Genomic DNA, 13,101 nt, shown 5'->3' with positions numbered 1-13,101 from the left:
GAGGGAATCCAATGCGAAGAGGAGATAAGGAACCATTTGAAGAATTTTGAGGGGCAGGAGATTTATAATGGTAGGAACATTTGGGAGTTATGATGTATGCCTAGAAGAGCTCAACCCTTCTGGAAACCTTGTCTAGCTTTTCAAGGGCATGGCCAGTCTGCCGGGCTCTGAACCCAGAGCAAGGTCTCATTAGCATGCAGAAGGGGAAGGAACCATGGGGGACGCCATCCAGGGCATTGGGAAGAGACAGGCTGTGTTTTAATTACGACCTGGACTTTTGAACAAATCCTTTTCTCTGCTTGTCTGAGCCTTAGAGAAAACAACTTGTGGGAGGTGTGCTGTCGGCAGCTGGGTCCACAGTGGTACCCGGACAGCTGTGTACACATCTGGCACACAGGTGGTGGACGGCCTGAGCCTCTTCTCCTTGGACTGCTCGAGGGTTAGGGAGGGTAACAAGAGTCAAGGTAGCGAGGTGAGGCTGACCTGGTCCTTACCCAGAGCAGGCGAGCTGGTGGAGAGAAGGGACCGACACAGGTCTGTGCTCCCCCTTCCTGTGACCGTTTCAGGATTGGAGCCCAGACAGCTCCTGCCACTTCCTCCAGCCGCTCCCGAGTCAACACGGTGGGCTTTCTTTGTAGAGCTCCCCCGACCCTCCCTTCTCCAACTTGGGGGAAATTTTTAGGAGAGGGGGATGGAATTAGGAAGGGTGGAGAAAGGGGAGGGGATTAACAGGGTAGAAGCTAGACAAGCACAGATGCTGCCACCTGGGGCCGCGGTCTCGAGAGCTTGTTGACTCCCTGGGCGCGTTTGCCTTGAGTCTGTTTAACAGTTCATTCCGGGGGAAGGGGAGGAGAAGGAGGGCTTCGGGGACAAAGGGCCTTTGACCAGCTCCTGGAAGAGCATTGATTAGTTTGCTCAGGTTGGCAAACAGTGACTGGGGACTAGGGGCCGGGGATGAACTGGGTGATTTTTCTGCACGAGGCATGGCATCCAGCATGGGGGCAGGAAGGAAAGGCAAATGTTCAGGGGACTGGTGTGCCCTGAGGTTGGCTATGGAGATCACAACCCCACTGGGCAGCTGGAGGAAGGGGGAAGGAACAGGCAGGGCTGCTGGTGTCTGGGGTCGTGGCTCAGGGCTGTTGCGTACCTTGTCGGGGGCGAAAGAGCCCCACCGGCCCCTTGGAAGTCGAGAGGCAGAGGGCAGGGGGTTTCTCATGTGCTCCTGATGGCCAGGCAGGTGGGGGAGGGGCCGGTGTGCGGGCTCCAGGCCTGGGTTGAGAGAGAGAGAATGCAAGCTTATCCGTTCGTTCCTGATCCCGAGCTGGGATGGAATCACCTGCCGGCTGGCCTCTGTCCTGGCAGGCTGTGTTCGTGGGAAGCCGCTTCATTCTCTTTTCTAAGCCTGGGCTTCCTTCACCCGAAGACTTCGAATGGCTTCCATTTTTCTTTGGCCAACCCATGTGCAGCCCCTCCTTGGGCACCCCTCCTTCTCTTCCTCTTCGCCCTCAGTATTGTTCCCTTCGTCCAGGAAGCTTCCACGGTAAACACACTGGGAGTCACGAGCTAGGACGGCTGTAGAGCTGGGAAGTGATTCTGTTCTCAACACACACTGGCTTGACGCCTTCCTATTTTGCATTGACCAGACATTGTAGTGTCGTTATATCCCGTTTCCCACAGGTAAGTCTCTGTGGGCAGACATTATTTGTATTTTGTTTGTTTGTCTGTAGTTTCTCTCAGTGGCCTGTGAGCTCCCAGGGGCTGGGGACTTGGTTTTGGACAATTATGTGCCTACAACAGTGCCTGACACTGAGAGGACACATATACTCGTCCATAGAGCCTTGTTTACGCACGTGAATGTTGCCGGGGCGGTGGCTCCTCCCCTCCTGGTGCATGGGACGGGCTTCCCAATGAACCAACAAGTGGCAAGAAGAGTAGACCCGTAAGTGAACGTGTGAGCGAGCCTTTGAGACGGGGTTGGCCGCATTTCGGCCATGATGGTGGTTGGCTCTTCTATGAGAACGTGCTCTTCTGTTATTCTGTCTCCCCAGCCCCCACCAGCCAGGGGCTCCTTAGCAGAGCCCGAGTCTGCTTGTGTCTGTCTTTGCAAAGAGAGGAGGGGCGGGGAGTTTTCCGTACTCTGGCCATCCATTGCCCCCTGCTGCCGTCCTCACCCTAAACCGTTTGAACGGCCTGTGTCTGTTGACCCTTCTGGTATGTGAAGACAAACAGAGAGAGTGTGTGTGTGTTGAAGATTTTATTTATTTACTTGTCAGAGAGCACAAGCAGGGGGAGCAGCAGGGGGAGAGGGAGAAGCAGACTTCCCACTGAGCAGCGGGGCCCAAGCAGGGCTTGATCCCAGGGGGATCATGACCTGAGCTGGAGGCAGATGCTTAACTGACCGAGCCACCCAGGTGTCCTAAGAGAGTGGTTTTGAGAGAGATTCTTTTCTGCCTGTTGTGCTACTATTGAAACAAACAAAAACAAACAAACAATTTGTTTGTTTTGAAGATATAAAAAAAATGACTGCTATAAGGAGTGAATCCCAGAGATAGTTTCAGGGTGTATTGTCTCTGTGCTTATGCCTAAGGGGTTGCCAGAGACAGTTATGTTATCGTGAGGCAATTTAAAAGAAGAAATAGATCTTCTTTAAATTTTCGTCTGTCTCAGACTAGCCTGAACTGTTACTGATTTGGGTTGGCAAGGAGGGTCGAGGAGAAGAGTTACTTTTATTGGGATCTACTGTGTGGCAGCCCCTTTGGGAGGCTCTTTACACGTGTTATTTGAGGAGAACGAGCTAGATCCATGGGTCAAGTCAAACCAACCTTTACTGAGTACCCACCATGCACAAGAGGTTGTGGGTTATAGAATTTTCCACAGTCTTCTTGCAATATAGGCTGTTGGCAGGAGACGTTCCAAGCACGGGTGAAGTGAAAGGACAAGACGAGATTAAGATGTTTCAAGTCAGCAGGAGGGAGCAATTCCCCTAAGGTTTCTGAAGCTGGGAGAGGTGGTCTGGCCTAACCCCTTAGCGACATGCCGGGGACAGAGGTGCAGAGGGGACGAGCCCCGCTGGTGATTTTACCGGTATAGCCGGTAGCAGACTGCAGCCTCTGGATCTCGCTGCCTTTTTTTTTTTTTTTTTTAAAGACTTTGTTTATTTATTTGAGAGAGAGAGAGAGAGAGAGAGAGAGAGCATGAGTGGGGGGGATGGGAGCAGGAGAGGATCTCAAGCAGACTTTGCGCTCAGGGTGAAGCCCAGTGCCGGGCTCGATTTTAACAACCCTAGGTTCACGACCTGAGCCAAGACTAAGAGTCAGACACTTAACCAACTGAGGTACCTAGATGCCACACGTTTGGTATCTTGAACCCCCTCCAGGGGGCTACTGAGTGTGCAGCCCAGACAGATCACGCAAAGGTGTTTGAAGGAGGGGCGGTTGCTTCAGACCAGACCAGGGCAGGGCAGGTGGGGGCAGGATTCAAGAAGCTGGGAGCTGCTGTGTTCTGAAGGGTGGGTGGGATTCCACTAGATTAAACGAAAAAATGGGCCTCGCAGGAGGGAAGGATAGTCCTCTCAGGGGGGCAGAATGGCCTTAATCGGCCCAGCGGCAGGAATCAGAAATGTGGGCAGGTGTGGCGACATCACCATCGCCGCCAGCTCTGACTTCCAGGAGCCTGGGAACCAACCCCCCACGCTACCCGTACCCATGCTGCGGCTCCTGTCCCCACCTCTCTGGTTCCCTGCTGCCACCCGCTAGTGCTGGCCCTTGTCACTGGCAGCGGCTTTCCTTCCCTCGTCTGCCTCCACTTCCACTCTACCCTTCATGCTACAGAGAATTCCTTTGCCTCAACAGGGCTCTTAGCATGTTAAAATTTGTTCAGCGACTTCCCATCCCTTGCCAGTGATGTCCAGCCTGAGCGTGTGAGCGGTTACGACGGGCCTCCCCAGCTCCCCTTCTGGAGGCACCCCTCCTCCAGCATGCTCTGGCCTCCCCCGCCTCCCCCCTCCTCCAGCATGCTTGGAGCTCCCTGGGCTTCACACAGGCTGTTCCCTATGCCTGGGATCCCTTCCTCCGGCCCTGTTCTGCCATCAGCCTGCCCGCCTTCCTGTCTTTCTTTTGATGGAGATTTCCAGACCTCATGGCAAAATGCAAATTGCCCTCTGCGCCCCTGGTTGTTCTGTGCCCCTAAAACCATTACTTGGACGAGCCATTAGCCTGAGCTCATTTCCGAAAGGCATTTTCTTTTACTCACCATGGCATCCGCTAGTACCTGCTGCTTTGGCTGGGCATAGATGGGCTCCCTCTATGTGGTTTGTTGGAAATAACTGAAATGAAGTGAGCAGTGCCGAGAGGGAGGCGGCATGCATGGAATGCCAGCTCGGGAATCTGGATTGCAGTTTCTGTCTCAAAAACCAGATGACGCATCAGAACGCCCCGGCCAGCTTGCTAGAGGCACATTCTGGGCCCCCCCTTTTGTATACTGATAGGAGGAGATGTGGACGTTTGTGGTCCTTTTATTTGGTTTCAACAATAAGCTTCCCCAGGGATTCCGGGCAGCCTCCTGGCACCCAGGTGCAGACCTCCGTTTGGGAAACACTGTGTCCTACATGCACACGGGTCACACCCTGGGCTCAGACTGCTCCCAGCGCCTCTGCCTCTGCTTTTCTTAAGCCTCCGTGAGGCACTCCCTGAACTCTTCGGTTCCACCCCGTCGGGGAATACATCACCCGGATTTCCGGGGTATTCCATTCCGACCGTCTTGACCCCACTTCTTGGAGTCTTTCTTGTGGGCGGTGGGAGGGTAGCTGGGCCCGATCAGACTTTTCTCAACGACCTTGCTTCCCTTTCTCCCCTGCCGCCAGGCTGTTTGCGGTCAAATGTGGGGGCTGCTTCGAGGCGATCGCGCCCAATGAGTTCGTCATGCGGGCCCAGAAGAGCGTGTACCACCTGAGCTGTTTCTGCTGCTGTGTCTGTGAGCGGCAGCTGCAGAAGGGCGACGAGTTTGTCCTGAAGGAGGGGCAGCTGCTCTGCAAAGGGGACTATGAGAAGGAGCGGGAGCTACTCAGCCTGGTGAGCCCGGCAGCGTCAGACTCAGGTGAGTGCCGCGCGGAGGGCAGCAGGGATTTCTGGTGGGGGTGGGGGTGTGGGACAGTGGGGTGAGCTCACGGTCTGCACCGCTCTCTCCCCAGAAGCCCAGCCCCGTGGCAGAGCAGCTGTGTGCATCCCAGGCGGTGTCTTTGTGGCTGGAGGGATGTCTTACTGGTCAGGAATTGTTGTGAGGACGCCGTGTGATGCGTGACCTCCAAATTTCGTGGTGCACGACAGGGAGCACGCGTGTTCACAGGCTAACGGGAGGGACTTCGAGTCAGGCTGAGGGTCTGCAAGTCACCTGGGATCTGCCGAGCTGAGCTCCGGGCTGCAGAGCAGGCTCGGTTCTGCTCGGCGTGGTTCACGCCAGGATACTGGCTTGAGACACAGCAGCCACGGGCAGGGTCTTCTCTTGGCGGCGACGGAAGGGACAACCTTACGAGTGCATTTCAAGCCTCTGGTCCTGTCACGTGGGCTAACAGTCCACTGGCTAAAGCAAGTGAAAAGTGCAAACCCAAAGCCCGGAGGAAGGGAGGTATACCGCCCGCCCCACAAGGCCCTGCTGGGGGTAGATATATGATACTGTTAAAGGGAAAGGAGGCATGGGAACCAGTCTTTCGGTCTGTTTCTCCGTCTGTCATGTGGAAAGCTGGAACCTACCTGAGGCTCGGCGGGTCATGGAGAGAAAGGAGCCGGAATGTAGTTGTACCGCCCAGCTGACCCCCACCCTTCCTGCCTCAGAGCGGGGGAGAGAGGGGATGGGGAGCTCCAGCAACTGCACAGAGCGGGTTCTGGAAGGCCAGAGAAATTGAATTAAGTGTCCAGCTTGAGCACGTGTCTGTCCCCACCGCGCCACGTTTGTCTGGCTCCGCCCCTCCCTTCCCCGGATCCCTGAGAGCCACGTGGCCTTCCTGACTCTTGCCATTGCCACTGTCATTCCAGCCCCCAGAACATGACTGTAACCTCCTGCTGCCCACCTCTTCAGCCTCTCGGGGGGCCTCTGAGACCTCCCGCTCTTCCTCAGCCTGGCTGGACCCCAGCCCATCAGCGTCTCCCGCTCAGCTCCGGGCCTTAAACTCTCATTTTCCCTCTGCCCCTCTCCTGGACTCTGGAGTCTTGCTGGCATGTTCTTTCAGCCTCGGTCTCGGGGCTCTTGCCCCAGGGATGACTCTTCCTCCCTGTGGCTGAGTTGACCCTTGGCTCTTCCTCCTGGGCCACTCACCCCACTTTATTGCATTTGCTTTTCTGGCTCTTTGTTGTTCTTGCCAAGCGCTAAGCCCTGAGAGGGACGGCATGTGTCTCTTTTGCCACCGTGTCCCCAGGGCTTAGCACAGGCCTGGAACACTCAGGGTGCTTGGTAAACTCTTACAGGAGAGAGTAAACTCTTGAAACAAAAGCACATGGCAAGACGCTTGTATCCAGGGACTTTGGGGACAGGTGGGGTGGGGCCACCCCTACCCGCCAACCCCCTCCACCTGCTGGCTGCACTGCTTAGAGCCATATGACTGCGGACAGCTTCCAGAACCTCCCTAAGCCTCAGTTTCCATAACTGTAAAGTCACGAAGGTCATGCCTCCCTGACAGTTTTATTGCGGGAGAAGCCTGGCACGCACTCTAGGCTGGTGGGGACGCACACCTGCCAGCAGCGGAAATTCATAGGCAGCCGTTTTGCATCTCTGACCTCCCTGCTGGTTCTTCTTGCCTGACTCTGCTTGTAAGCGGACCCCTGGACAATCCCAGCTCAGCCTGTCTTCACGTTTTCCTGGATTTGTCTTAATTCAGGCAGAAGCTGTTTCTCCTTTACAGGAACACTGCCCCTGCCACTTCAGGAATATCCTGCTGGGGTAATTGGGCTCCTTCTGAACCAAACTTCACGGCCTCCACTCCGTATAAGAAGGTCAGCTCGGCCTGGATTCCCTCTTTAGGTGTCCCCAGCCACTGAGGCCTCCTTCCCAGAATATTGCAAAATCTTCAGATTCCTAAAGGGCTTAGGCGCTATGGTGATCAAAATGCCAGTGTGACTTTGAAAAGATAGGCACACCCAGAGGGACATGCCATTCTTTCTCACATGGAAAGACGTGCTGTGGTCTAGCCCTGGCTGGCACGATTGTGTGAGGCTTGACTATGCAGTTGAAGTTATGCAGTTGGCCCTGTGTTCAAGATGCCCAGATTTTAATTGACTACAGAGTTAGGATGAGGCATGAATGTACCGTATCCCACGTCCCACCCCCTGTGCAAAGAACAACAACAACAAAAAAAGCTGGATCTGAGCAGCATCTGTAGAAATAAAATGTTCAGAGCATGGGAACTGCTAGCTGCTTTCCCTTTTCTGACCCCGTTTTGAGCAGCACGTTCAGTTGCGAGCATTTTCTTCTGAGGCTGCTGCAGACCCAATAGAGTTTTCTGGCTCATTTATATGCACATTCATTCGGCTGACAGCTGACTGACGTACCTTGAGTGCTTGCTTTATGCCAGGGATGGATTCAGAATGGGAATGACGAGAAATGATGTGGGGGGTGGGGAGATCCCTAAATCACGTCAGATGAAGGAAGTATAGCTTTTTAGGCTAGAAAAGGAAAGACGACACGAGGACATAATTGTCATCTTCCCAGGGTTGGATCGGACCTATTTCTAACTTCAGAGGGCAGACTTGGAATTCATTCAATTATTTAACAAAATCACTGAGTATTTACATTATAGATAGGAAGGTAAAGTCCAGCAATTCGGACTCAACATGGGAAGTGTTAGAATGTCATCTTAATTATTAGAGCTAACGAAGAGTAAATCTACTTGAAGAGGTGGGTGGTCCACTCGTCGAAACTAATATTGGCGTGATGGGAGAGGGGAATGGTCTGAGAAGACACCATTGTCCCTTCGACTTGAAAAATCTATCCTTGGTTAATCGCTTTAAGCAGAATGATATCAGAGTTTCACTTAGAACCAAGTACAAGTTCTATACCACTCATTTCATCAATTACATAAATATTGCCTGTCTGACATCATAAAACGCCATGGGCCAAATCCTGCCTCACTAAGGAGAGGATAAGCTTCTAAGAATCAGGGTTGTAGGTTTTCATTCCTTTGTTCCCTCAGCAAAGCTTAGCCTGATGCCAGGAGGAAGTGATCAATAAGTACTTAATGAGCAGAATTAAATCTTCGAGGAAAGGAGTCCTCCCCATGTGGGGGGGGCTTACAGAAAGCAAACAATTTTAGGACGCATCCCAGCACAAACACAATTTCGCCTCTTCTATCCGTCCTGGGTGCTCTCCCTTTCCTAGGTACTTGGTAAATATTTGCCAAGTGAATGATTGAATGGGTCGTCATCTTTACGGTTTTTATCAATGACTTAGATGAAGACATGGATGTCAGGTTGCTTGGATTTGCTGATGACACAAAGCTGGCAGGGAAGGAGGGTGGGCAGCTAAGATTCTCCAGGTTCAAGAAGATTTTGACAAGCTCACAGAAGAGCACAAAGTCAGCAAGAAGAAATGGAGCCACTGGCTTCCGAAATTCAATAGTGATGACATGGTATAGGGCCTGTCGGGGCGGAATTCCACCCTGGAATTGGGGGTTTCGTTGGGCACAGGGTCGGTGGGAGCCACAAGGAATCATGTGTTAATACAACTGTAATGTCCCTGATCCCTGACATGCAACTATTGCTCCAGCTTTGTATGGCTTAGTGGGCATTTAGGTCTTGGTCTCATTTTAAGTAGTGCATTTTATTTTATTTTATTTTTAAAGATGTATTTATTTGACAGAGAGATCACAAGTAGGCAGAGAGGCAGGCAGAGGGTGGGGGGGAAGCAGTCTCCTCGCTGAGCAAAGAGTCCGATGCGGGGCTCGATCCCAGGACCCTGGGATCATGACCTGAGCCGAAGGCAGAGGCTTTAACCCACTGAGCTACCCAGGCACCCCTAAGTAATGCATTTTCGGACATCACTGACGAAGTAGGGGGAGGGTCCAGAGGACAGCGGCTACCTTATGGAACCATAAATGCCTAAAGAAACTCTGTATTTTTGGTTCTATGAAAATAAAGCTAAGGGAAGTAGGGGAGTCCTATCCAAGGGTGCAGACCCGTGTCATGGGGACAAAATGACAGATTTTGGCATCCACCAAGGGGCAGACTAGACCCTTTATGAGAAGTGGAAAGGCTTGACTCTTCACATTTTAATCACAGTGGGTGGAAGACAAGACCAGCATCCCTTAGGGCCGCTTAAATGGAGGATTCTGGAATCTGTGGCTTTCTGATGCTGACTGTTCTGACTTACAGAAAAGCGTGGGACACATCCGCAGCTCTAAGGGACAGCAAATTCGGAGAACTTCAGCTGCTGGGTCTCTTCTCTGGTGTGGCCAGAAAGCTTTCATCCTTCTCCCTGCTTGCCAGTGGCCTGGAAGCAATCTCTCAGGAAGGATGGAATTCGTAGCTGGAGTCTGACAATTTTCTCTGGGCTGACTGGGCAACAGGGATGCCCGGGGCCTCCAGGACTGACCTAGGGAAGTTCATCCCTGTGCTTTCCTCCTCCGTCAGAGAATCACACGGGCTTGAGAGGCTCTCCAGTTCGCTCTCCCATCAGATGCTCACGAGGCCTCTGTTGGGGTGTCTCCAACCATGGGGAATGCTTGGCCTCACATTCTGAGTGTGGATTGTTGGAATTGTTAGAGCCCCAGTGTCTGTCTCCATGTGCAACCCCAGTGTTGGCCTTGGTTGTACTTTCTAGAACTCACAAAATCAGCCAGTCTCCCTGACACATGGCAACCCTTTGCATTACAGACAGAGATTCTTTTACTCCCTGGGTCCTCTCTTGTCCTGTTGCATTCTTCCCCCTTCTTCCAACTGTCCCGTGGAAGAGAGTGCTCTATCTGGACACACGGCAGTCTCTCTAGAAGGTACCATCCAGAAGGACATGACGTCTTTAACACGTGGTCTAAACTAGCACAGTGCTATTACTGCTCCTTGTCATGCATGTCTGGTTCTATTGAGGTGGCCCATGATTTCATTGGCTTTGTTGACCTGGGTGGGGGTGGGGCTTTGGGGGCTGATCCTGGGCAATCATAGCTCCTCCTGGCTGGACCATGTTGCATGTCTTAGTTATCTACCGTCTTCATATTTTGACATCAGAGGTCATCTTAGAGTGTCTTGTGCAGCAGTTTTAAAAAATTTTATTTTGAAATAAAATTTTAGATTTATGGAACAGTTGCAAAGTAAGATAAATTGTCATATAGCCTTTAGCTGGCTTCCCCTAATGTCAGTGTATCACACTGACCTGTATGTTTTCATAAGTGTGTCATGTGAACTAAGAAGTTAACATCATCCAGTACTGTTCACTAGACAATAGAAACAAAAGCTATGCCTTGATTTCACAAGATTTTCCACTAATGTCTTTATGCATCCCAGGATTCAATCCAGTCCAGGATACCAAGTTGTGTTTAGTTTTTTGTTATTTTTATGTTAAATTGATTTTCCTTCTTATTCATTTTTGGGATCACCAAGGAATGTCTAGTCAGAATTGCATTGTTTTTGCCTCTCCCTCCAACAACATCTTTTATATTTTATTTCCTTTTCTCGCCCCTCACCAGGGACTCAGGCTGTGTTTTTGGCTCGTTCTTTCTGGGGTGTGTTCATTTACCATTTTAAGGTTTTCTTTCTTGAGGACCAGCATGCATTTTAGATTATGCCCAGCATCCATTCCTTGGCCATTATATTCTTCCCAATTTCAAATCCGTAATTCCTCTCAGTTTACTGACTCTTTCTTGGTCAGAACCAAAGCCCAAGCAAGTTGATCCTTGGTTGGTCCTCCATTCTTCCCTTTATCTTCTGAGAATTGAAGGGTAAGGCAGGTTAAGGCGGGGCTCTCTCCGGTGCTCTGCTTTTGCGGAGGGATTTTCCCAGAGGAAGCCCTGGGCCATGAAGGCCCCATCATGAGGCTGTCTTTCTGCAAAGGAGGTTTTATGTTTCAGATAAATACAGCGATTCCGTGGCTTCTGTTTTTCCAGTTGTCCGGATTGCTTGGGGAGGCTCTGCCCCTTCTTGCCTTGTGGCTGACACTCACCGGGCCTTTTCACGGTGCCTGGTATGCAAACAGGTGCTCAGGACACGTTTTCTTATTGTGTGAATAAATTAACTCTGTCCTGTTCCTGTTAGCCTCTGAGAGCCGTAGTAGAGAAGCATCGATCTCCAGTATGGCTTCTTGTTACTGGGGCTGGAAAGCAGATTCTTTACACATCCTGAAGTTTGGGGATCCTTCTTCCTTCTTAATTTTTCTGAGGATATGGGCTGTTGCTCATTTGGGAGATTCAGATGATTCTCTTGTCACTCTAATCATTCCATGCATCTCTTTCCCCTTCTTTTCTGGGTCAGGTTTAGGCATTTGTTTTAATTTCCTTCCACAGCCTTGGAACTGATTTTTTTTTTTAATTAGTGATAGAAGCATTTCTTTCAACCTATCTTGGAACTCTTGGTCTCCAGTAAATTAGAGCAGAGGGGTAGTGGTTACCTCGTAGGTTTTGGAAAATGTCTGACTGTCCTATAGGATTATAGGACTTGTCCGTTCGTGGTCATGAATTTCGGAATGCAAGATTTGAAAGAAAAAGTCAGCAGGAGGTATGAGGAAGTGTCATCTTCCAAATGCTAATGCAAAGGCTGTGGGGTCTAAAGTTAGGTCTGTAGCTGAGTCTTGCCTTATAGTCCCAGCACTCCCTGTGACCTTGGGAAAGTTTCTTCCCCTTCCCAGGACTCTTTCCGAGTCAGTGAGAAGCGATCAAGGGCCTGAAACTTGGTCCATGTCCAGTAAATGGCAGGCATTGGTCTTATCTTCCAGTGCAAGGGCTGGGGAGCTTTGTGGCTCACACATGCACTTCACCAAAGAGCCATCATTTTACAGACATCTCATCTTCTGTCTTTGGTGTTCTGTTTCAGATGCTTCTGGATAGCTAACCTGGGACCATTTGAGGGTAGTACAGAGAGAGAGGGCCTGTGATTTTGCGTGGCTAGGATGTGCAAACTACAGGTGGACTGAGTCACCCCGTGGGCCCACACGTCTCAGAGGGGCTCCCCAGTCTCTGAACACTGGAGCTCATCCTGCATTCTGGAAAGTCCGTGCAGAAGGCCAGGAGGACACAGTCTTGTGGTCACTTCTGGGACTTAATGTGAATTTCAAGCAGGAACAGAAAGCATGTGTTGACCTGTGCTACCATTCTTTTATGGACTGGGGAACTGAGGTTTGGAGGGATTCTGATTTGAGCTCTTTTGAGTCCCCAAGTATCTTCTTATTCCTAAAGCTGACAGATTCTGGGATGTGGTCATCCTGGGGTGGCTCTCTTCGTGCTTCTTGGTCCGAGGGTGGTGGTGTATCTCCCACCTTCAGATGAATTGATTTGGAGTGGATTACGTTTCTCTTCTGCAGCACTAGTCTTTGAGTCCAGGAAAGACATTGAACCTGACAGTTACCTGTTAGTGAATTCATTGTGTTCCTGAATTGGCCTGTTAGGATCGCTGTGTTACCCAGTGTAATCTATTTATATCCTTCTGGGCAGCCACCTTATCAACCTTTAACTCAAAAGAGATTTCTTATAGATGCCTGCATGGTCCTCGGCTCTGTGCTAAATGCTGTGTTTCAGTTGCAGAAAAAGAAGGGCAGATGAGTTCAAGAGTCCTGAACAATGCAATTCAGAGAAACATTTCAAAGCCAACCTCCTGATGCCAGGGGAGCAGTGGGGTCCTGATATAGAGCGAGACAAAGAGGCTGAGAGCTGGGAAAATGGACAGCCTCGAAGCTAGTTTCGTCATTCTTTCCTTTAAGAAACAAAGGGGTGAGCCATTAAAACAACAAAAACCTTACTAGATATTAAAATACTTTGATAAGTAGTATAGTTCTTTAAAAAAACATATTTCAATTGTACTTTATTTATTTATTTATTTTCCTGTAAAGTGGTGTTTTCAGAAGACTCCCCAGCAACGTTTTCTGGAAAATTATAGCTACAGATTGGCAAAAAAAAAAAAAAAACATATATTTTAT

The 13,101-nt window shown here is 50.6% G+C and overlaps 1 protein-coding gene across 1 annotated transcript in view; it reads left to right on the top strand.

Annotated features, from left to right (window-relative positions):
- Positions 1–4,877: 4,877 nt before the first annotated feature.
- Positions 4,878–13,101, top strand: part of LMX1A (LIM homeobox transcription factor 1 alpha) — a 49,961-nt gene continuing 41,737 nt past the window's right edge. Inside the window, exon 1 of the mRNA XM_044266775.1 lies at positions 4,878–5,094. Coding sequence (XP_044122710.1) covers positions 4,920–5,094 — 175 coding nt within the window. The 5' untranslated portion in view covers positions 4,878–4,919. The remainder of the gene's footprint in view (positions 5,095–13,101) is intronic.

This window comes from Neovison vison, chromosome 10 (genome assembly GCF_020171115.1).
Source record: "Neovison vison isolate M4711 chromosome 10, ASM_NN_V1, whole genome shotgun sequence".
Classification (NCBI taxonomy): domain Eukaryota; kingdom Metazoa; phylum Chordata; class Mammalia; order Carnivora; family Mustelidae; genus Neogale; species Neogale vison.
This window is presented reverse-complemented; position numbering and strand designations above follow the sequence as displayed.